The following is a 21,180-nucleotide window of genomic DNA, read 5'->3' on the forward strand; positions in this document are numbered from 1 at the left end:
CCAACGCCAGAGCCCGCCCACCAAGGCCTAGCCCAAGCCCAGGATTCCCATCTTTGGTGGGAATGGGGAGGGGTGTGTCTTCCCCTCCCAGGTGCACCGAGCACCTGACACGGCCCCCGTGCTCAGCAACTTGGGAGACAAGTACCCCCAGTAGCGGTGTCTGGAGCCAGGGCACCCCCTAGTGGCCACTGCCAGCACTGTAAGGGCCGTGAAGCCTGAGGTGGCCAGGGTTGGCTCCAGCATAGTAAAGCTCTGTCTCTTCCTAAAATTGGTACCCTTTCCTTAAACTTCGGAACCCCAGGTTTCTCCTCTGTAAAATGGGAAGGATATTCCTCCCGACTCGTAGGGCTGTTGGGACAGACGTTGTAACAGGTGACAGTTATAAAGCACTCCTCTTGGGGGTCAGCCCTGAGTATCTCCACTACAGCCACTGGGTGAAACCAGCAGTCTGCACCCTTCCATCCCTCGCCTGAAGTTGTGCCCCGAGCAAGTAAGGCTGGAGATTTTCTGTGGAGGGATCAGGGAGCCCTGGTCTGGAGTGGGGGGAGGGGACATACCTCAGTCTCAAAAGCTGTGTTCAATATTTAAAAAAAAAAAAAAGGAAAAAGGAAATACAATATACAGTTCAATAAATAGAAAAAAAGTTACAAAATGACATGATTTTGTCCTTAATTACAAGAGGAGAAAAGACAGAGGGGGTGATCGGGGTGGGACACTCTCCCTCCTCGTCCCTGGGCCAAGGTGGGGCAAGGGAGACCCAAGAGAGACAGCAGCTGCGATTCAGAGCCACAAATAGGCGAAATAGAGGGAAATATGGAAAGGGAGAGTAAGATGAAGGGCTGGAGCAGGGACATGGAGGAGGAGGAGAAAGGCAGAGCCAGAGCCAGAGCCAGAGCCAGAAAATGCCAAGATGCCAACCTTTCTGCTTTCCAGATCTGGGGTGGGGGGGTCTCTGGCTCTCCTGGGCTTGTCTCCCCCCAACACCAGGTTTGGAGGACAGCATGAGCCTGGCTCAGTTCCTGAGTTGTATGTCCAGTGACTAGCAGGTAGGGGGAGGGACAGGAGTGACCCCTCAAGCCCACCCTGGGACCTTGGCATCCTCGGGAATGGGAGTCCTGGCCGGACTGGGGGGGGGTGAGGTATGTGGCTGAGGCCTGAGGCCTCTTTAAATCCTTCAGTGGGGATGAGCCATTGGTCCCAGCTGGGCAGCCTGGCAAGGGCATAGGGCTGCGGAACGGGGCCCCTGAGGCAGTGAGGGGAGGGTATAAAAGGAGATTTAGACGCCCTAACACAAGTCCCCTGGCCACCCAGAGTGGGGTGTGGAGAGGGTCTGCTACATTGACTTTAAGAGCCAGTTTCTGGAAAGTCCTGCCTTGCAGCCCCCACCCCCACCCCCAGTCCAAGCCAGGCCTGCGAGTTTGGGGAGGGAGAGCTTGCCTATTGCTTTTGGGGTGCCCAAGGCGGGTTCATACCAGCTGCCCAAGCACACACCCCCTTCCAGGCCTCTGGGTGGTGGTATGGCTTCTGATCCTTGCGTCTCGCACACTCGCTCGCACACTCCTAGGCACGCATGTGGCAGGACGTCACCCCCCCCCCCCGGGGTGGTCCCCCCTCCAGTAGGGCTCGGGGGGATGGCAGGTAAGACCACCTAGCTCCGGCTGGGCTCCTTCCCTGACTTAATACTGAAATGCCACATGGGCCCCCAGTGTTGAGGCCCCTGATGGAGGCTGGTGCCACAGAAGCGGGGGCCAAGGGGGTCCCCGACGCGGCCTGCTGCCCCTCAGCCGAAGCGCTCCCGCACCAAGAGCATGAGCTTCTTCTTGCCCTTGTAGGTCTGTTTGAGGTTCTCCAGGAACTGGGCGAACTGCAGGTGCCCGTCAGGCGCCAGCAGGAAGGTCTCCCGGGCCTGGCCCAGGAACTCGATGAAGTCGCCATAGTGCCGCGGGCTAATGTGCGTGAGGCGGGAATGGCTGGTGGCGATGTAGGCGGCCACTGCGGCGTCCAGGAGCTGGCAGAGCGGAGCCCGGTCGGCGCCCAGCGGCTTGGTGGCGCGGCGGGCCCCCAGGGGCCCCAGGCCAGGTGCCGCGAGGGTCCAGCGGCGCAGGATGTCAGAGAGCATGGGGGCGCAGTGGATGCTGCGGATGATGAGGGGGACGATGGCGGAGAGCTCGTGCCGGCCCAGCGAGTGGCTGAGCGAGCACGCCCAGAGCACATCGTTGACGGCAGGGTGGCTGTCCTGGTTGAAGGCGATGCTGAGCTGTGCCAGGGCCAGCGTGGCCAGCTTGTAGGCCCGCAGCGGCAGGCCGCGCTGCTCCATGTAGCGTGCCACCGGGAAGAGGTGGGCGTGGCCCAGGCCGCCGGCCGCCGCGTCCAGCACGATCTGGTAGGCGGCCTCGAAGGCTGCGCGGTTCTTCTCACACAGGGTGAGGGCGGGCAGGGCGCAGTTCTGCGGGTCTTTCATGGCGCACTGCAAGGCCAGGGTGCGCGCACAGGCCCAGAGCTCCTCCCGCCGGGCTGCGTCCAGCTGCAGCCGCGACAGCGTGGCGTGCGTGGTGCCGGTCACCGCCACGATGGTGGCAGCCTCCACCGGTGTGAATAAGGAGTACCAGTTCTGCATGATGTTCATCAGGGCTTGCGGGCCTGGGGGCGGCAAGAGGGCAAAGCTGGCCAGGAAGGAGGGCAGGGGCCAATCGAGTGTGCCCGGGTTTGCCCTCACGCCGCCATCCCCACCCGCTGGGGCTGAAGACACAACCCCTCTGCTTCCACCCCCAGCTTGACACAAACTGCACTTCATCTTCCAAAGTGTGTGTGGGGGAGAGTGCGTGGGGGGGGGTTCTATGTACCGCTTCAGGGCTCCTGTCCCTTCTCTAAGCTACTTCAGCCTGGCCAGCTTCCAGGCCTTCGACCAGCTCTGTCCCCCGCAACCCGCCTCCCCACCAGCATAGCCCTGACCTCGGGCTGGAGCCAGGGAAAAGGCTCTGCTTCTCTCTCCACAGGGAGATGGGTGGCAGGTTCCCTCGGGGACTCACCGATCTCTGTGGCACAGCTGACCAGCCACCGCACCATCTCCCGCCGCCGCCAGGTCATGGTGTTCAGGGTCATCCGCATCACCTGCGGCCCGGGGAGGGGGAGAGAGAAGGGGATCACCCAAAACCTCGCGCTGGCCTACAGAGGGGATCAGGGATCCTGAGGGGCCCAGGAGACTCGAGCGTTAAGGGCCGAATCGGCCGTGAGCCATGTGATCCGGACAAGTGGCCTCACCTCCTGGGCCTTCATTTTCCTCCTCTGTAAGATGGGGATTCAAAACCTCTACCTCAGGGCTCTCTTCTAAGAATTCAGTGCAAATTTTCAGGTAAAGATCTTGCACAGGGTGGCTCAGTTGGTTGAGTGACTGCCTTTGGCTCAGGTCACGGTCTCAGGGTCGTGGGATTGAGCCCCACGTCGGGCGCCCTGCTCAGTGGGGAGTCTGTTTTGACCCCTCCTCCCTCTGCCCCTCCCGCTCGTGCTCTCTCTCTCAAAAAAATAAAATCTTAAAAAAATAATAAAATAAAAAATAAAGTTGTTTTAAAAAAAAGATTTTTTTTTTTTTAAGATTTTATTCATTCATTTGACAGAGAGAGAGAGAGAAAGCTAGAGAGGGAACACAAGCAGGGGGAGTGGGAGAGGGAGAAGCAGGCTTCCCGCGGAGCAGGGAGCCCGATGCGGGTCTCGATCCCAGGACCCTGGGATCATGACCCAAGCTGAAGGCAGAAGCCTAATGACTGAGCCACCTAGGCGCTCCCTTCCAAAAAAAATATCTTGCACAGTATCTGTTGATTCAAAGTGCTCAACCCATGCCAGCATTACTGTTACTGCTATTATTGTGGGTGTTATCCTGAGGCTCCATGGTGCCTACCGCAGACAGCAATCCAACCTGCCCCTTCTCTCTGGAAAAGTTCCATGCTTCATGTCAGCAGATTTCCCCCTGTAGTCCCCAACAAAGCACCTGCCCTACAGGTCCCTACCTTCTTTGGGTCCTATCCCCAATAGGCACCCTCCCTGTTTGCCTCCCCCTAGATCCTGTCTGGTGGACTCTGCCTACTGGAAGCTCCTAAGGAGTGGTTCACCTCTCTAAAGATCCCTCCCTCATCTCACCTCCCCCAGACCCCCTACAATGATTCCACTTCCCCACAGCAGAGTGTTCGGGACTAATTCTGCCTTCTGCAGGCCCCCTGGAGGCAGGTTCTACCTGGGAAGGTCCCACCCCATCCTGCAAGCCTGCCCCAAACTGTTCTCCATTCTTACTTTACTTTGGCCACACTCTGAGGCCCTGCCCCCTCCGGGTCCCACACCCTGCAGCTGACTCCTCACCTACAGGCAGCACCCATGTTGGTCTCTGACTTGCCCCAGCAGGACAGCCCTTGCCCGGCCCCTGGCGAAGGCCCCAGCTCGCAGGCCCTGCCTCAAGGACTTTCAACCACAGACCTCATCTGCAGAGGCGGCTCCTCGCCTTCAGGACCCTCCCCCTCAGCAGCAACTTTTTCTTCTAGGCCGGTCCCCCACAGGCCCTGCCCCCAAGCAAGCTCCTCATCCGGAGGCTCTGCTCCCTGGGCTTCAGCCCAACCCACCCAGTGGGCACACCAGCTCCGGGCCCCACCCAGTGGGCACACCAGCTCCAGGCCCCACCCCAAGGCTAGCACCCTAGGCCCGGCTTCTTCTTGTGGCCCACCCCCTCACCTACAGGACCCGTGCCCCGCATCCTCCTCCTCAGCCACACCCCCAGGAGGGGATGCTCACCTTCAGACTACCCGGGAGTCCCTCATTCACAGGCCCATCCCCCACTGGTGACCCCAGTCCCCCATTCCCGGGACCCTTACTCCCAGGGGTGCCACTCCCGCTGAGGCCTGTCCTCAGGCAGCATCCCCCCTCTGACCCTCACCTGCAGGCCCAGTTCCAGCGCAATGCCCAGCAGCGTGGTGTCGGGAGGCGCACTAGCCGGGGTGGCCGTTTTGCAGGCGTCCTGCGCCAGCTTGAAGAGCAGGGCAGGTGAGTGGATGTTCTGCTGGATGGAGCCCAGTACTGCATGCAGCCACTTGGGGTCTCCTGGGGTGCAGGGAAGGAGGAGGGCATGGTTGGCACAGTCGGCACACCGGGCACCAGGCCTGCTGCTGCCTGACCTGTTCACCCAGGTTCCTCCCCCCAGGTGCCCACATGTGAGGAGGCAGAGGTAGCTGGCAATGGCTCTGGGAAGACCCAGACCACTTCTGGCACTCCCTCTCTTCTCTCCTCTCCTCTCCTTCTTACCACCCAACAGGAGGAAGCCACCTGGGGACCCCTAACTGTCAAGGGCAGTGATTCTGGACCCAGAACACCAGGGTTCAATCCCCGTCCCGCCATTCACCAGCTATGTGACGCCGAGCGAGTCACTTGACCTTTCTGTGCCTCAGCTGCTTTATCTGTAAAATGGGTCAGACTAGCGCAAGGGTACCTGCCTCCCAGGGCCACGGTGAGCCCGTACTCGAAAGGCTTTCATGGGTCAAGAGCTTTGATTGCTATTATCGCTGGCCCAGAGCCTATAGTTCTGTCACTGCTCTCCTTTGCTCCTCAAACATACTAGGCACGGTCCAGCCTCGGGCCTTTGAACTGGCTGTTCCGTCTGCCTGGAATGCTCTCCCGGCCTGGACAGAGCCCTCCCCAAATTCACGGGGAAGCCCTCATCCCCAGCATGATGGCATGAGTGTCCTGAGAAGAGGAAGAAATCGGGAGCGCTCTCTTTCTCTGCCTTGTGAAGAGGGTGGCAAGCCAGGAAGAGAGTCCTCCCTGGGAACCCACCACACCGGCACCCGGACCTTGGACTCCCAGCCCCAGAGCAGTGCTGTTATGGTGGCCTAAGGTGACAGGGACACAGGTGCAGGCAACAGCTCCGCCCTCTTGGCTTAAGTGTTTGTCTGCTTTTCCCCCTCCACGGCCCTTGTTCCCTGCTTGCTCACTGCGCGACGTCACTAAGTGTTTGGCCTTGTTTAAGGTCTGTCTGCCCGCCCCCAGAATGGAACACCACAGGGCACAGGCCTTGGAACAGTGTTGGTCACTCCTCAGCACCTGGGACAGTGCCTGGTCCATCTAGAAAGTGCTCAAGGAAGACTAGAATTTGATGAAAGGATAAAAAGGAGAGGGAAGGGATGAGGGAACGGAGGAAAGAAAAGGCAGAGGGCGGGGGAGCGGGGGAACGGGACAGGGGGCAGCCTCCGTCCTCACCCTTGGCAGCTGTCAGCATGGCAGAGGCCAGCTCGCACTGGCGTGTCTCCAGGTGGCCAAGGATGAACCAGCGGGGGAAGCGGTTGCTCATGATGGAGTCCAGTGGGTTGGGGTGAGCTTCTCCGGCTGGAAATGCTGTCTCCAGTACAGGCAGCCTGGTGGGGGCGGAAGGGGGAGAAGCAAGCCCATGCTGAGAGGAGGCTGGGGCCTCCTGCCTCAACTGGAGCCTCCCTGCTTGGGCCAGCAAAGCCACGGGCATGCAGGAAGACGGAAAATGTGTGTGCCAGATGTTCACTGGAGTACTGTTTGCTCATCACCTGGAGGTCGATTAAATAAACAACGCTCTATTCACGCACCAAGGGCTGATAAAAATGTGAGGAGACTGTTTGTGTCCTGATGCAGCCCCCAATAGTCCTTCTGTCACCCCCCTTCCCATTCTCACTCTGCTCCAGCCACTGTTCCCCTCAATGTCCCTCAAAGACAACCAGGCACAGTCCTACCTCAGGGCCTTTGCATATGCTGTTCCCTCTGTCAGGAACACTCTTCCCCAGACGTCCTTGCAGATTCTCCCTCACCTCCCCCGAGTTTCTTTTTTAAAGATTTTATTTATTTATTTGTCAGAGAGAGAGGGGGAGGGTGCACAAGCAGGGGGTGCAGCAGACAGAGGGAGAAGCAGGCTCCCTGCCAAGCAAGGGGCCCGACGTGGAACTCGATTCCAGGACCCTGGGATCATGACCTGAGCTGAAGGCGGATGCTTAATGACTGAGCCAGTCAGGCGCCCCTCACCTCCCTCAAGTCTTTACTCAAATATTTTTCAGTGGGTTCTTCCTTGACACCCCCACATGTGAAATTCCCATTCCCAACTTCTCCCATGCCTTTTTTGCTATAGGTCACCACCTGACACACAACATAGTTTACCTATTAATTCTTATTTAAAAGAACTTATTATTTCATCTCCCTCACTAAAGTGTCAGCTCCATGAGGGCAGGCATTTGTGACCATTCTGTTCACTGCTGGACCTCCAGCAGCAGTACACAATGGGTGGATAGACAGCAAACATTTTTGGAATGGCTTTACACGCCCACTAGGGGTATATTGCTAGACAGCCCACTCGATGGGTCGTCTAGCCCATATATATTTTGTATGTAGAAAGTTCTTCAAAGTTGTTAGATGTGATCAACAGCATGCAATAGGAGTCAAGACTATTCTGGTTTCAAATATTATCGAAATTTCCTCGACATGTGACTCTGGACACACCTTAAGCGTGTTTATGTGTAAAATGGGGGTAAACATGCTTATTTCTCTAGGTTGGTAAGATTACATGAGGTAGGGGCACCTGGGTGGCTCAGTCGGTTATGCATCTGCCTTTGGCTCAGGTCATGATCCCGGGGTCCTGGGATGGAGTCCCAAGTTGGGCTTCCCTGCTCAGCGGGGAGTCTGCTTCTCCCTCTGCCTCTGCCCTGCTCGTGCTCTCTTTCTGTCTCTCAAATAAATAAATAAAATCTTTTTAAAAAAAAAGAAAGATTACATGAGGTTAATGTGAGTCATGGATTTGGACCAGGGATCAGCACCATTTTTTTCTTTTTTTTTGCACACGTTTGGACAGTAAATATTTTCAGCTCTGTGGGGGGGGGCATTTGGTCTCTGTCACAACCATTCAGTTCTGCCTTTGCCACGCAAAAGTAGCCCCAGACAATACATAAATGAATGAGTGTGGCTGTGTGCCAATAAAACTTCATTGCTGGACACTGAAACTTGAGTTTCATATTACTTTCCATGTGTCACAGAATATTCTTTTGATTTATTTTTAAACACTTAAAAATGTAAAAGCTTGATCTGATCTCATGGGTTTAACACGTGGCAGGCCACATCTGGCCCAGGGGCTGTCATGTGCTGGTTCCTGGCTTAGAAATCACAGCTCTTCACAGATTACTCATTCCAAATATTCTGGAAAGATGCACGCTAAATTGTTAATAGGTATCTCTGGATGATGGGATCAGAGACCGGGGACAGAATTCACCTTATTTGTTGGGCATGGTGTACTACCCAGGGGGCCTTTAAAAATTCTGCTTCTGTGGTCAGTTGGTACATGAGAAATGATAAGGTTATTCACGGCAACATTTTTGGGGAAATAATGTCAATTGTCTATCAACTCTAAATTGGTTCTTTTATGATACATCCTTATAGCAGTTCACATGCTATGTGATACAACCAAACCTTTAAGGTGCCAAGTTCACTGAAAATAAGGTGCAAGGAACAGACACAGGACGCATCATGGGTGTAAAAGGAAGATCAGCCTTGAATTTCCAGATTTTGGGTTTGCAGAAATCTTGATTCTTGTGGGATAGATAAGGAGAAAGTGGTGACATTGCTGGTCTCCAGAGAGATTTGGGTAAGCGGGGACAAAAATGTCTGGACAAGAGCTCTGATTCTGTGCCATGTGGATCTCTCTCAAATTCAAAATAATAATATATGTGTTTACTTCAGAATCAAAAACACAGGGCAACATGGGATGCCAGCCTGGGGGAGACGGAATCAACCAGCTTGTGAGTTTCTGGCGGGAGGATGGGGCTCCAAGAGCGACTGTCACCCTCCAATCCTGCCCAGTCCCCTGGGCCGAGTCCCCAGCGGCCCATTCTCACCTCATGGCCCTCAGCGCGAGGCGGTAGGCCAGGTCGGGGTCGTGGGGCAGCAGCGCCATGAACAGGTAGCGGGCACAGGTGTGCATGGGCACGCTCTCCCGGAAGAGCCCTTCTCCGAATCCGCTGAAAGGACCCCCTGCAGGGGCATCCTGAGCTCAGCTCCCCCGGCGAGGGCTCATCACCACCACCCCCCCAGGTCTCCTCACACCCCAGGCTCTGAGGAGGGCATGGGCTGGTCCCCAGATAGATTGGCTGGCGCTAGGGGCTAGAGAGGTGGGCGGGGGAGGTAATGCAGGACTGAGACAGAAAAGCCCTGGAAAATCCGAAGAAGAGACCCTGGGCACCCCTTGGTGGGGGGGGGGGGCAGGATGCAGATGCAAGGCGGGGCCGGAAGATAGAGGTGGGGCTACACCTGCTCCAGGGGTGGGGCCTCGGCAAGGGGCGGGGCCTCGGCAAGGGGCGGGGCCTCCCCCTCCCCCCGCCCCCGGCCCTATTGGTAGCAGGCACTTTCTAGGGCTGATCTCACCTTTAAGACACGGCCTCCTGATCCAGCAGCCACCAGGCCACTAGAGGGCAGGGGCAGGACCCCCCCACCCCCCACCCCGCTGGCTTGGGCCAGGCCTCACCTTCCAGCAGCAGCCCCGCCTGCTTGCGCAGCACCTGCACCAGCCGCTCGTCCAGCTCCACCTCCTCCAGCAGGGAGAGCAGCTGCTCCTCGCTGCGCACCACCTTGTCCTGCGCGTACAGTCCCTCGGGCAGGGCCCGCTGCTGCCCCAGGCCCAGCAGTGCCACCTCAAGGGCCAGCGCCAAGTAGGACTCCCCGGGGCTCCCGGGCACCGGCACGTGCTGGTAGGCTGTCTTCCGCTTCTCGGGGCCCGAGTCTGTGGGAAATGGGTTCCAAGGCTGCTGGAGGGGGGGCACCCCCTTCCGGGGACCCCGGGGTCTCTTCAACTCAAACACGGGGACTGGGGGGTTGGGCTTATGGGGAACCCAGCAGCTCCCAGCACTGACCAGACACCTTCTACCAGCAGAGAAGTGGGTCTGTGGTGGCCTCGCTTTCAGGAAAAGTGAAGTCTGTTGGCTCCAAGTGTGGAGACGTCACCAAGGATAAGAGTGTGGCCCCACTTTCTTGGGGTACTGGGCTGGGGCGGGGGAAGGGGAAATGTCCCATTTCCTCGCAGGGGCCCCAGTGCGGGTACCTGGGTAAAGGGTGAGGGTCTCCTCCTCCAGGCGGCAGGCTTCCAGGAGCGCCCTGCAGAGGCAGCCAATGGGGTCCAGGGGGTGGCCCACCCATCCTTCCGTGTTGGTGATGCAGGTGTTACCTTTCTGCAGCAGCTCTGCAGGCAGTATAAGGGGCTCAACGCCTGTCCCCCACAAGTCTAGGTGGGGGGGGCTTCTCTCCTTGAACCCCAGCCCAGCCTCCTAGTGCCCGCCCACCAACCGCCCACCAGGCAGTCATCCTCTCTGCCCAGGAGCTCTGTAGCAGCCCTCACCTCCACAGCCTTGGCCTCCTGTCCCACAGCCAGACCCTGGCCTGGCAGGGACAGAGGGGGTGAAACTGGGCGCTTCGGAAAACATCTACCCCCTGTCTTTCTCCTCCCTCCCACCTCTCTTGAGCCCAACTGGCTTTCAGGGCCCCATGTGGCCACCTGCCCCACCTGAAAGCCCATTCTCCAATCTCCTCCCATAAGCTGGCCCTCTCCTGCCTCTGGGCTTCTGCCCCTGCTGTTCCTTCTACCTGGTACATTGTTCCTCCTTCTTCTTCTCCTGGGAAACTCCTGTACGTCCGTAAGATCTCAGCATAGCTCTCACCTGTTCTGGGGGGCTTTCCCTGTGCCTCTAGGCCGGGGCAGGACTCTGCTGGGGTCCCAGGTCCCCCAGGGTTCCCTGACACCCAGGGTTCAATTTCCTGATAACTGACCCATCAACCCAGACAATGAAACTGGTGGCCTCCCTCCTGCCTCCCCATAGCTCATCCACAAACATGTTCTTTTTTTGGCCCATACAGTGTGGCTTTTTTTTTTTCTCTAACACAAATTTGAATTTGTTTCCCATGTTTACAAATCAGTAAACTGTACATCGCATAATACAGATTTTTGGCCTGTCTTGGAAAATTGAAAGATCTGGCCACACTGGGTCCCCATTCCTGAAAGACTTGTGACTGGCACCCACCCCATACCACAGGGGCTGGAAACTTAGAAACTACAAGTCCCAGGCTCCTTTGTGTGAGATACGGAGGCTGGGACAGGAGGCCCTGATTCTCCTGCAGCCTCCGTGAGCAGGTGTGTGGCTGTCTGCAGGGCACAGACAGGAGGTTTTTCGAGCAGATTCCGAGTATTCTCTTGGGAGCGGCCCCCCCTGCCAGGGCTGCAGGCTGCTGAGCTCACTGTCAGCAGTTTGCTGCAATCCCTGTGCTTCTGAAGTTCAAGTTCTTGAGCCTAAGCAGTGGCTTCTCTGACTTTCAATCCTACAGCTCTTCCGGTACTTTTGTGAGCCCTCGATCCCCCGTATTAAATTCTTTTTGGCTCAAGACTCCGGGTGGCCTGGCTTTCCTGATGGGACCCCGAGCGGAACCCACAGACGTCAGGGGTGCCACAGCGCCCATCAGTCGGCATCTGTGCCTACGGCCCAGGGGCGCAGGGCGGTCGTGGCACCCACCTTTTTTCTGCTGCTTGTAGCTCTCGAGCTGATGCCGCCGCTGTAGCCGGAGCGTGTTGATGATGGCACCTGCCAGCCGCAGGGCCTGGCGGGGGTATCCGTGGGCACGCAGGGTGTCCACGCGGGCGCAGGCGGTGGGGAATGGCTCGCCCAGCCACAGTGGGCGGCCCTGGGGGTCAAAGGTGGGCTTTTCACTGCCCATGGTGCCTGTGAGGCTGGGGCCGTAGGAGTCGCTGGCCAGGATCCTCTGCAGGTGGGCGTCACTCCAGTGCAGCGACCCGGCCTGGAGGGCGCGGCCGAAGACGGTGTGGCGGGAACCTGCAGCCGCTGCCTCCTCCTCTTCCTCCTCCTCCTCCTCCAGGCCTACGGGAGGGGCGCCCACATGGTCTGGTTAGGGGGCCCTAGCACTCGGGCTGAGGCCAGCTCCCCTGACCGAGCGCCAGCTTGGGACTAGACTCCCCTGGGACACACAGCGATTGCGGTGTGTCCTCTGCCCAGATCCTTTAAACAGCCTTTCAAAGATGCGTGTGTGCGCGCGTGCGTGCATGTGCGTGTGCATGCGCGCGCTGGGGGAGCTATTATAGCCCTTCGTGTCAACGGACAATGGAGGGTGAATAACTGTCCATATGTCTGTCCATCCTGCCCCCTCCCCAGACTTCATCCCTCTTCTCCTCCCTCCATCTCTCCCCACACCCCATTCCTTTCTCCTGTCTGTCTCTCCCTTTCTCTCTCTCCATCTCTGCCTCTCTCTCCTAAATATCTTTTTCCTTTTCTCTCAGTCCCCCCCCCCATCCCTGCCTCCACAGCCAGGAGGAGGCTGAGTGGGGAGACCAGCCCAGAACTACCGGCATCTTAAGCCTTTCACTTCAGGCACCTCGAGCTGCCCGCCGCCCTGGCCTGGGCACTCACTCCCTCCTGGCGGGGAGGACAGGCAAAGGCTGGGGCCCCCTCTCCTACCTGGGCTGAGGGCCACGGTGGGCTGCAGGCTGGGCCCGTCGAAAGAGTAGTTGCCCTCTTCCAGCGGGCACACATCCAGCTTGTCCCATTTGCCAAGCAGCTGGAGCCAGCTCACCCGCTCCTCTGGTTTGCAGTGGGGGCTCAGGACGACACACACCCACAGGGCCCCTGGGGAGGGAGGGCGGCCAGTGAACATGCGCATGAGGGAGACTCGACATTCACGCCAACAGTAGCCACACACACGTGTGGAGTGCCTGCTGTGTGCTGGGCACTGGTCTCTGCTTACCCCTCATCTCAAGCCTCTGAGGTTGCAACCAATAGTCTCCTCACGTTACAGCACAGAGAGGCAAAAGCAGTTGCTCAAGGTCACACAGCTGGGGAAGTGGGAAGGCAGGATTCGACCCCAGGCTGTCAGACTCCTCTTGCTGTTTTTTTCCCCCATAGCACTTACCACCCTGTATTACAGGGGTCAGCAGACTACTGCCCGTGGATAAAACTGAACCTGCCACCTGGTTTTGAATGGCCTGCAAGCTAAGATTTACTTCTCCATTTCTAAATGGTTGGGGAAAAATACATCAGAGGAATATTTTGTGACTTGTGAAAATTACATGAACTTCCTATAAATAGTGTCTCTAAATACGATTGTATTGGAATGCCGCCATAGAAGCCGTGACAGAGACCAATGGCCCACAGAGTCAAAGGGACTGACTACCGGCCCTTAGAGAAAAGGACGTCTGTAGTAGTGTCTTGTCTGTCTCTGCCGCCAAGTGTCCGCAGCTCCGGGAGCGCAGGGGTCAATCCCTTGTTTCCTGCCCAGCCCCCCCCCCACCCGACACACACAGTGCCTCGGGCATCAGAGGTGCTAGTGAACATGGAAGGGATTCGGGGGCCAGAGGCTCATGTCGGGGTGAGCACGACCTGGCAACCAGAGCCCGCCACGCGCCGCGCGCTTCGGGCCAGGCCTTACCCAGCTCATCCCACAGCTGCCGGCACTTGTCGGTCATGCCCGCGCCCTGCTGCCGCCACAGGGCCAGGCGCGGGTCCTGCAGGAACTGCTCGGTCATGAGGATCAGCATGCGCGCCCCGTTGGAGTCCCGCATCCGCAGCATCTCCCGCACCTGTGCCGGGATGGGGGCAGGGACGGCGTGGTGAGGAGGGGGCGGGGCGCCAGGGCCTCGAGTCCCGGGCCGCCGCGTGCCCGCCGTGCCCGCGCAGCACCTTGCAGAACATGGAGCGCAGCTGCTGGCTGGCGCCGTAGTAGCCGCCGTTGGACAGCAGCTGCTTCACCTGCTCCTGGATCTGCTCCTCGTCCAGGTGCCAGCAGTTGGCGTCCTCGATGCCTGCACCCGCCGTGGGGTCTGGGGCACCTGCGGGGAGGGAGGGACAGTGAGGCTGGGGCTTCCAATTTCCCTCAGGCCCCCTCTGCCCAGCCCCGCCAGTCCACCTTGATCCCGATCAAAGCCCCTCCCACCGGAGCCCCGCCAGCTCCCGCCAGCTCCGCGTTCACCTGCCGTCCTACTTGACCATCCGTGGGCTCAGCGCATCCACTTTTGCACACGCGCAGGTCACCCCAACACCCCATCATCCACCCATCGCCATCCTCAATTATCCACCGCTTATCCATCAGCCCCCACCCTCCGCCCTACCCCATCCTCCCACAGCCTCTTGTAGCTCCGAATCCTCCCAAGAGCTCCCGGTCTATCCCCCACCCATCCCCCACCCCTGCCACCCCCGCCCCCATGGGCTACACATACCCTTCATGCCCTCTACCCACCCACACTCAGGCCGGCTCCTGTGCTCTTGGGGCACCCTCACCCTGGGGCTGAAGCTCCCTGTGTCCGGGGCCAGCCAGGTCAGATCCAGGATCTGCCACTTAGGAGGTGTGTGACCTCCACTTCAGGCAAGGGCGCTCTCCCCACCCGCACTCAAGGATCAAGGGGACCTGAGGATGCCGCCACCATCAGGTCCCCGGGGGGCCCTTACCATGCACCAGGTTGATCTCGGAGCCCAGCAGGAGGATCTCATCAGCCAGGCGCTGGGCGGTGGGCAGCACCTCGGTGTGGTGGGCGCTGATGAGGTACTGCACGAACTTCTGCAGCTGGTCTCTGTTCATCTGGGACAGCGTCTCGGAGATGGGCAGCCGCAGCTCCACTTGGCGGGCGTGCCGAATGCGGTACAGCGACAGGGCCACCACATGGGCGCAGTAGAAAAGGTCACGGTTGTCGCAGCCACAGCTCACAGACGTGATCTTGCAGCGGTCAAAGCTGATGGAGACGTGGTAAAGGCGCTCGGGCTCTCCAGGGCCCCCCAGCTCCCGGATGTTTCCGCTCAGATGGAACCCTAAGACCAAAGCCAAGCCAGCCAATGCTGTGTCACCCCAGGACAGGGGTGCTCGTCCATGGTGCACAGCAAGACCCAAGTGCAAATCCCATGAAGTAACCTAGCATGCAAGCCACTTAACCTCTCTGTTCAATGGGAACGAATAGTGACATCTTCCTCATGCGTTTGTAAGAGGATTCAATGAGCTAGTATTTGGTAAGTGCTTAGAACCCTGTAGGCATACAGTCAAATGCTTGCTCCTGTTCTAATTCTGAAGAATATTATAGTGATGATGCTGAAGGTGGTTTTCTCAGCCCTTGGGTTACCGTGAATACGGCCTGGGCTCCAGGAGTCCCGTAACTTCCTGGGAAGATGCCCAAGGCCTGCGACACTTGGGGGTGAGGGGCTGATGTGGCAGGCGAGGGGCCAGGCCACTCCATCACCCCTCCCTGGCCCCTGGGGAGCCCAGATGCCAGGCTTATCCAACTGGTTGGGCAGCTCAGGCCCCATCTGGCCCTGACTGCGTCATGCAGAGAGACGGCAGCTTCCTCATACCGGCTGAAGATGGCCAAGCCTGTGGTGGGCTGGGCCATGTCCAGGCAAGGGGGCCCCCAGGCTGACAGGGTTCAGGGAAGGTCATCTTAGCCAAGCCCCTGCCTCCAGCTAGGAGGTGTACTCTTCCTGGGCTTACTCGCTTTCTGGCTCAACCTCTACTTGTCCCCTTCTGAGCCCCACTCCCTGGGGTCTAGAATCCTCTCTCACCTCTAGTTCCAAACCTCTGCCCCCTACCCTCCCTCACCTGGACCCCACTGGGTCTAAGACCATCCCTCACAGCTGATCTTAAACTTCTACTCAAGGCTCCCACCTAAGCCTCTTTGCCTTAGATGTGAGACCACCCCTAAACATCTGGTCCCAACTTCCACCCGAGTCCCTCTGCCTGAGGTCTAAGACTGCGTCTCACCTCTGGCTTGAAACCTTGGCGCCAGAACATCACCGGGTCCCTCCGTTTGAGGTCTGAAACCTCCTCTCACTCGGTTTACAAATTGCGCCTCAGCCCTCCTCCCAGCGTCACCACTTCTACTCCCGCCCACCAGGCAAGCGGTCTTGAGGACTCTAGGACCACCCTTGCCTTTAGCTCAGAATCCTGTACTCAACCCCCGTAGTGGCCCTCCACCTAGGATCTAGAAATAGCCTCAGTGCTCCACCCTTAGCTGGCTCTTGCCACCTAAGTTCTGGGACCTCCCCTCCCGCTTTCTGGTTCACCATCCTTCCCCCAAGCCCCGTCTAAGCCCGCTGCCTGGGGTCTAGGCAGATCTCTGATCCTAAGCTCACAATATCTTGTAAAACCCTCTCTGGGCATTGAAGCCAGAGGTCTGGAACCACCCTCCCTCGCCTTGGCCCAGGCCCCCCTCTACCCCCTTCTCCTCCACGCCTGCGCTGGACCTCCTGGCCTTCCTGGCAGAGGTGGGGGCAAGCACTCACCCACTTGCAGCACTCGGTCTACGGCCCCGCTCTGCAGCAGGTGCAGCCCGCGGGTGAAGGGCACCCGGGCGTCATGCTCGCCCTCCGGGGGCTGGTAGCCCAGGGACGAATACATACAGATCTCCCGTTCGCTGCGTGGGAATGACCAGAACACAATGCGCTTCTGGACCGGCTCTGGCACCCGGGAGAACCGCTCTTCCACCTGTGGGAAGGGCGGTGGCTTAGAAACCCGGCCTGAATCCTGGTTTTGCCACTTAGGAGCAGTATGACTCTGGGCAAGTCACTTTGCCTCTCTGAGCTTGTTTTTTCAAGTGTGAGGTGGGGATGTTAACGGCACCTGCCTCCTGAGTATCGCACTTGCAATAACACCTGGCCTGTACTCAGTGTTCTAGAACTTTGTGCTACTTCCCTCCTGGATGTCAGGTCTGGGGTCCTGATGTAACATAGTCTCACCTCCCAGGCTTTGAAGGGGCAGGAGAAAGGGAGACAAAAATGATAAGAATAGTGATCAGGCCTCCATATTCTAAGCCTACACTATGCTAAATGCTTTGTGTATGTGATTCTCCATAATTTTCATAGTAACATCTCAGTGATATTAGTAATCACCGCATTTTGCAGCCTGGATACTCTGAGGCTCAGAAATGGGTTGAATTCACTTGCTCAGTCTCACAGCTGGCAAGCTTGGACTCCCAAGACAGGCTCCGTTCTCAGCCTCCAAGGGCCTGCAGGGAGGGAGGGATGTCTTCACCACCCCTGTGGGCTCTGGGCAGTGAACCAAGCTGGTTGAACCAATGTTCCAATCTGGGCTTGCTACTCACTGGCTGAGTGACCTTGGGTAAGTTTCTCAACCTCTCTGTGCTCCAGTTTCCTCAAAGTGGGAGGGAGAACAACAACTCCAAAGGGCGGCAGAGGATTCCAGGAGCTTCTGAGGGCCAAGAGCTTTCCTAGCACCAGGCCTGATCAGGGCGGGCACATGGGAACCATGAGAGATGGTTTCAGGATTATGCTGGGTGTCTCACGCACAATAAAGGGGCAGCGACCTCCCAGAGCTCCCAGGCCTGGGTTTCTGGGGGAAGTGGGAGGGACAGTGACTGGCTTAGGCCTCAGGGACAGTTGGCAGATGACTAAGGAGGGATTTTCCAGGCCGTGATTCAGAGCCTGCCCCGTCCACACTTGGCCCAGACTCATCGGTCCCAGCAGGCTTCTAACTCTGGAGAGGCCAGGGAGCAAAGAGCACCCTCCAAAGCCAGATAGAGGACAGAGCCTATGGGGACTGCAGAAGGCTTGGTCAGAGCCAGGCCACATCTCCACTCCCCAGAGGCACACTCTGAGGCTGGAAAAGGGGACTCTAGCCGCCCCAGCCCTGAGGCATTGTGGCAGAGCCCCCAGAAACTACAGAGGTAGGGTCCCAGGTGCACCTGTACATGGACTATGACCCAAGCCTTGCCCTTGCCGCCGACCTATGGAAGGACTAGAATGGCTGGGGGACAGAGGGAGGGTGAGCATCGGGGAAATAGGAGGAATGTAGGAGGGTACCCTGACACTGGAGGGGTTGGGCAGCCCCAGGTGGGACGTGGTCCCAGAAGTACTGAGGGAGGGGAGCAGGACTCCAGGGAAGGATCTGGAGGAGGGGAGTTCCCCAGGGGACAGGTGGGTTCTGGAGGCATGGATCGGGGACAGAAAGGAGTATCTTGAGGCTGGGGTCGGTAGAAATGGGGGAGTTCTTTACTGGGGGTGTGGGGCAGAGATCTGGAGTCTCTAGGGGATGAGATGGGGGTGTCCCCCCAAGTGGGGGTGGCTTGTAGAAGTCGGAAAGAGAAGTGAGGATTGAATGAGGTGCCTTAATTGGGAGCTGAGGATGAGGTGGGAAAAGAGGGTACCCAGGGTTGTGCGAGGACCCTGGGGCAGGAGAAGAAGGAAGTGTCCTGAGCTAGGATCTAGGGCGCTGAGGGCATCCCTGTGTCTTGTGGGGTGGAGGGCAGGGATGGCAGGAGGAATGGGGGTGGGTCACAGGGCTTGAAGGAGTGAAATGGGAGGATGAGAGGGTGTTTCCGGGCGGACTTAAGGATCCTGGAGGGAACCTCTGGGGGTGTCTCGTATGCGGGCAGGTCCGGAGGCTGGGGGTTGGGAGGGGAGGAAAAGGCAAGTCGGGAGAAGGGGTTGGGGGTGCGTCCCTCCCCCCCCACCCCTCGTCACCTGCTCGAAGGCCCAGGTCTCGGCTACTCGCTTGGCACTGAGGTCCAGCAGCGCCTCGGGCCGGCCCCGGCCGCGCACGGCCCCGGCCCCGGCATCGCGCTCCTCCGGTCCCGCGGGGCAGCCCCGGCTCCGCTTGGCCGCGGGGGGGTCCATCGGCCGGGCCGGGGCCGGGGCGGGGCCTGTTGGGGGGTCAGTCCGATGCCCGCTTTGCGTTGCCTGCTCCCGCGCCCCCTACCCGCTTTCCAGTTCGTCTTCCGCGCTCGGCCGCCCCGGGACCCCAGCCGCACCCACCCCCGCCCGGCGCCGGGCCGGCCGGGTGATGCGGCCCCTTTAAGACTCTTCACAACAATGAAGCTGCCTCAGTCGCCGCTTTATCCTCCGCAGTCGTCCCGCCCCCGCCGCCCGTCCCCATTGGACCCCCCTCGGCCTCCGAGACTCTCCTCCGCTATTGGCTACACCGCCAGACTCGTCGCCAAGTTCTCGTTGTTCATTCGTTGGACATGCTGCCTGTCCTTTGCGGGGAAGCCCAATCAGAGCGCTCATCGGGCGGTGCTGTCAATCATGGGGCGCCGGCGGCCAATCACGGTGGGAGGACCCCCGCGGCGCAGGCCTTATGCGGAGTTTCGGGGCGGGCCCTGAGTTCATTCACAACATTCCTCTCCCGCCCCCCTCCGGCTGGACAGCGCGCCCCGGGCAGCTGGGGCTGCGCCCACACACGGCTTTGTTTACCGAGGGTCGCTTCCGGGCTCCGCAAGGGGACAATCAACACGGCTCGGCCGGGAGCGAGACTGAGCGGCGGGATTCCAAGGCGGCAGCTCAGCCCCTCCTCCCTCTGGGCTGCGTGGAGTCAAGTTCTGATATTTGGGGGCGTGGCGGGGATCACAGGCCCCTTGTAGAGCTCTTGGGGGCTACAGACCTGTTCTCTAGCAATAGGGCCCAACCCATGCCCCAAGCTGAGAACCCTCAGTCCATTCTGTGCCTTGAATATTACGTTGAGTCATATGAAATTGCTGATTTTCCGACCTACTAAGATGGCAATTTCATAAGATTCAACTAATACTTGTCACATCCGATCACCTCCGATTGTTTTTCTGACCCATTTTGTCCAGGCCAGCCTCTCCTGCCCGGAAGCCGCCCGTGGTCTTGATCGCCGGCCCCGCCCCGCCTCCCGCCCCGCGGCCCACGCCATCCTTCCTCTCCCCCTGTCCGTGGAAAATCCTACATTTCCTCTTAGCCATACTTTTCTCCAGGATCACTACATTTCTTTATCTAGTTCGGCAGTTGCTTAATTTCGGTCTCTTCCCTCTCCACTGAGACCCCCAGTGGCAGTAGTATGTGTAATCCGAGCATTGCTTTAGGGCCAGCACACGAAGAGCGCCTGGCATACAGCAGTCATTCAATGTGTAACTTAGTGACTGAATCAACTCGTACTCTGCTCCCATTCCGCTGAAACGTCTACAAAGCAGGAACAGCCCAAGTTGGTCCTAAAGCGGCCTGATGGCTGCCCCCAGTCTCCCCACCGCGTATGGAAACTCAGCTTTTTCCTTCCAGGAATTTCCAGCTGCACTCTCTGGCGGGTCCCCAGCTCACCATTCAGGAAACTCCCACCAACCTGTGCTGTCCAGTAGGGTCACCACTGGCCACAAGTGGCCTTTGTGTCCTTGAAATGGGGCTGGGCGAAATTGGGTTATGCTGTAAATGTAATTTTCAAGGACTTAGCTGAGGGGAAAAAAAGGTAAAATAGCTCATTAAGAATTTTTGATATTGAAAAAAATTTTTTATCTTGATTACATGTCGAAATGATAGTATTTTAGGTAAGTTTGGGTAAATAAAACACATTATTCTAATTAATTCCACCTGTTTCATGTTTTATATTTTATGTGGTATCAGGATGTTTAAAGTTATATACGTGACTTGCATTGTAACTTCTGTTGGACAACGGCGGTGTTGAGACAGCCTGCCACAGTGACAACAGAAAGGACACGGATAATGGCAATGGCGTACTCACTGCTCCCACGCATTTATCACGCTTAAGCCTTCCACCAGTGCTGCAAAGTGGGGATCGCAGGCTCCATTTCTCAGATGAGGAAACTGAGGCTTGGAGAGCAAAGTGCTTGCCTGAAGTCACCCAGACTGGGAAGCCCTAGACTTACGCCACGTGCCTTTCTTGCAAAGGATTGGAGGCAAAGACGGACGGATGGGGAAGGAGTCACTGGCGTGTGGGGAGAGGCAGGGAGGACTTCAGCAAAGCCCGCGTGTCAACTGCTCCCCTCGCAAACAGGACCGCGGGGGTGCCCTTACCAGCAGTCCTCTTCAGCATCTGGTGTGTGGCTGTATCAGCTAAGCCCGGGTCCCGGTCCCCGAGGATGCTTCAGTGGGTGTCCCGAGATGTTGAAGTCACTCAAGGCTGCTCTAGTCGGTTGACTACTGGAGGAGGAACTGAGACTGGGCTATTACAGAGTGAGGATGTTTATTGTCTAACAATAGATGCTAACACTGTCATCATCCCCATCTCCTGGGTGAAAAAACAGGCATAGAAATGTCAGGTGACATGCTCCAGGCCCCCAGCAGGGTTAGGATAGGGCCAGCATTCAAGCCCTGTGGGTGGGCTGGGTCTGTCCCATTGGCTGGGAATCAAATGCACAGTGTTTGGGAAGCACCAACATTCTATTCCATTTTCCTGATTTTACGA

At 58.1% G+C, this 21,180-nt stretch overlaps 1 protein-coding gene across 1 annotated transcript; it reads right to left on the reverse strand.

Moving 5' to 3' along the window:
* Positions 1 to 587: 587 nt before the first annotated feature.
* Positions 588 to 18,786, reverse strand: ZSWIM4 (zinc finger SWIM-type containing 4). Its single transcript, XM_028088704.2, has 14 exons — positions 18,489 to 18,786; positions 16,293 to 16,494; positions 14,475 to 14,831; positions 13,710 to 13,858; positions 13,459 to 13,609; positions 12,492 to 12,659; positions 11,535 to 11,897; positions 10,076 to 10,213; positions 9,503 to 9,757; positions 8,877 to 9,012; positions 6,235 to 6,389; positions 4,919 to 5,082; positions 3,030 to 3,111; positions 588 to 2,640 (listed from the first exon to the last, which is right to left on the reverse strand). The coding sequence occupies exons 1-14, from the start codon at positions 18,639 to 18,641 to the stop codon at positions 1,781 to 1,783; spliced, it is 3,333 nt and encodes a 1,110-aa protein (XP_027944505.1). The 5' UTR covers positions 18,642 to 18,786; the 3' UTR covers positions 588 to 1,780.
* Positions 18,787 to 21,180: the final 2,394 nt, after the last annotated feature.

Source organism: Eumetopias jubatus, unplaced genomic scaffold (assembly GCF_037043125.1).
Source record: "Eumetopias jubatus isolate StellerSeaLion01/CBP00866 unplaced genomic scaffold, mEumJub1_p1.0 scaffold_1, whole genome shotgun sequence".
Classification (NCBI taxonomy): Eukaryota; Metazoa; Chordata; class Mammalia; order Carnivora; family Otariidae; genus Eumetopias; species Eumetopias jubatus.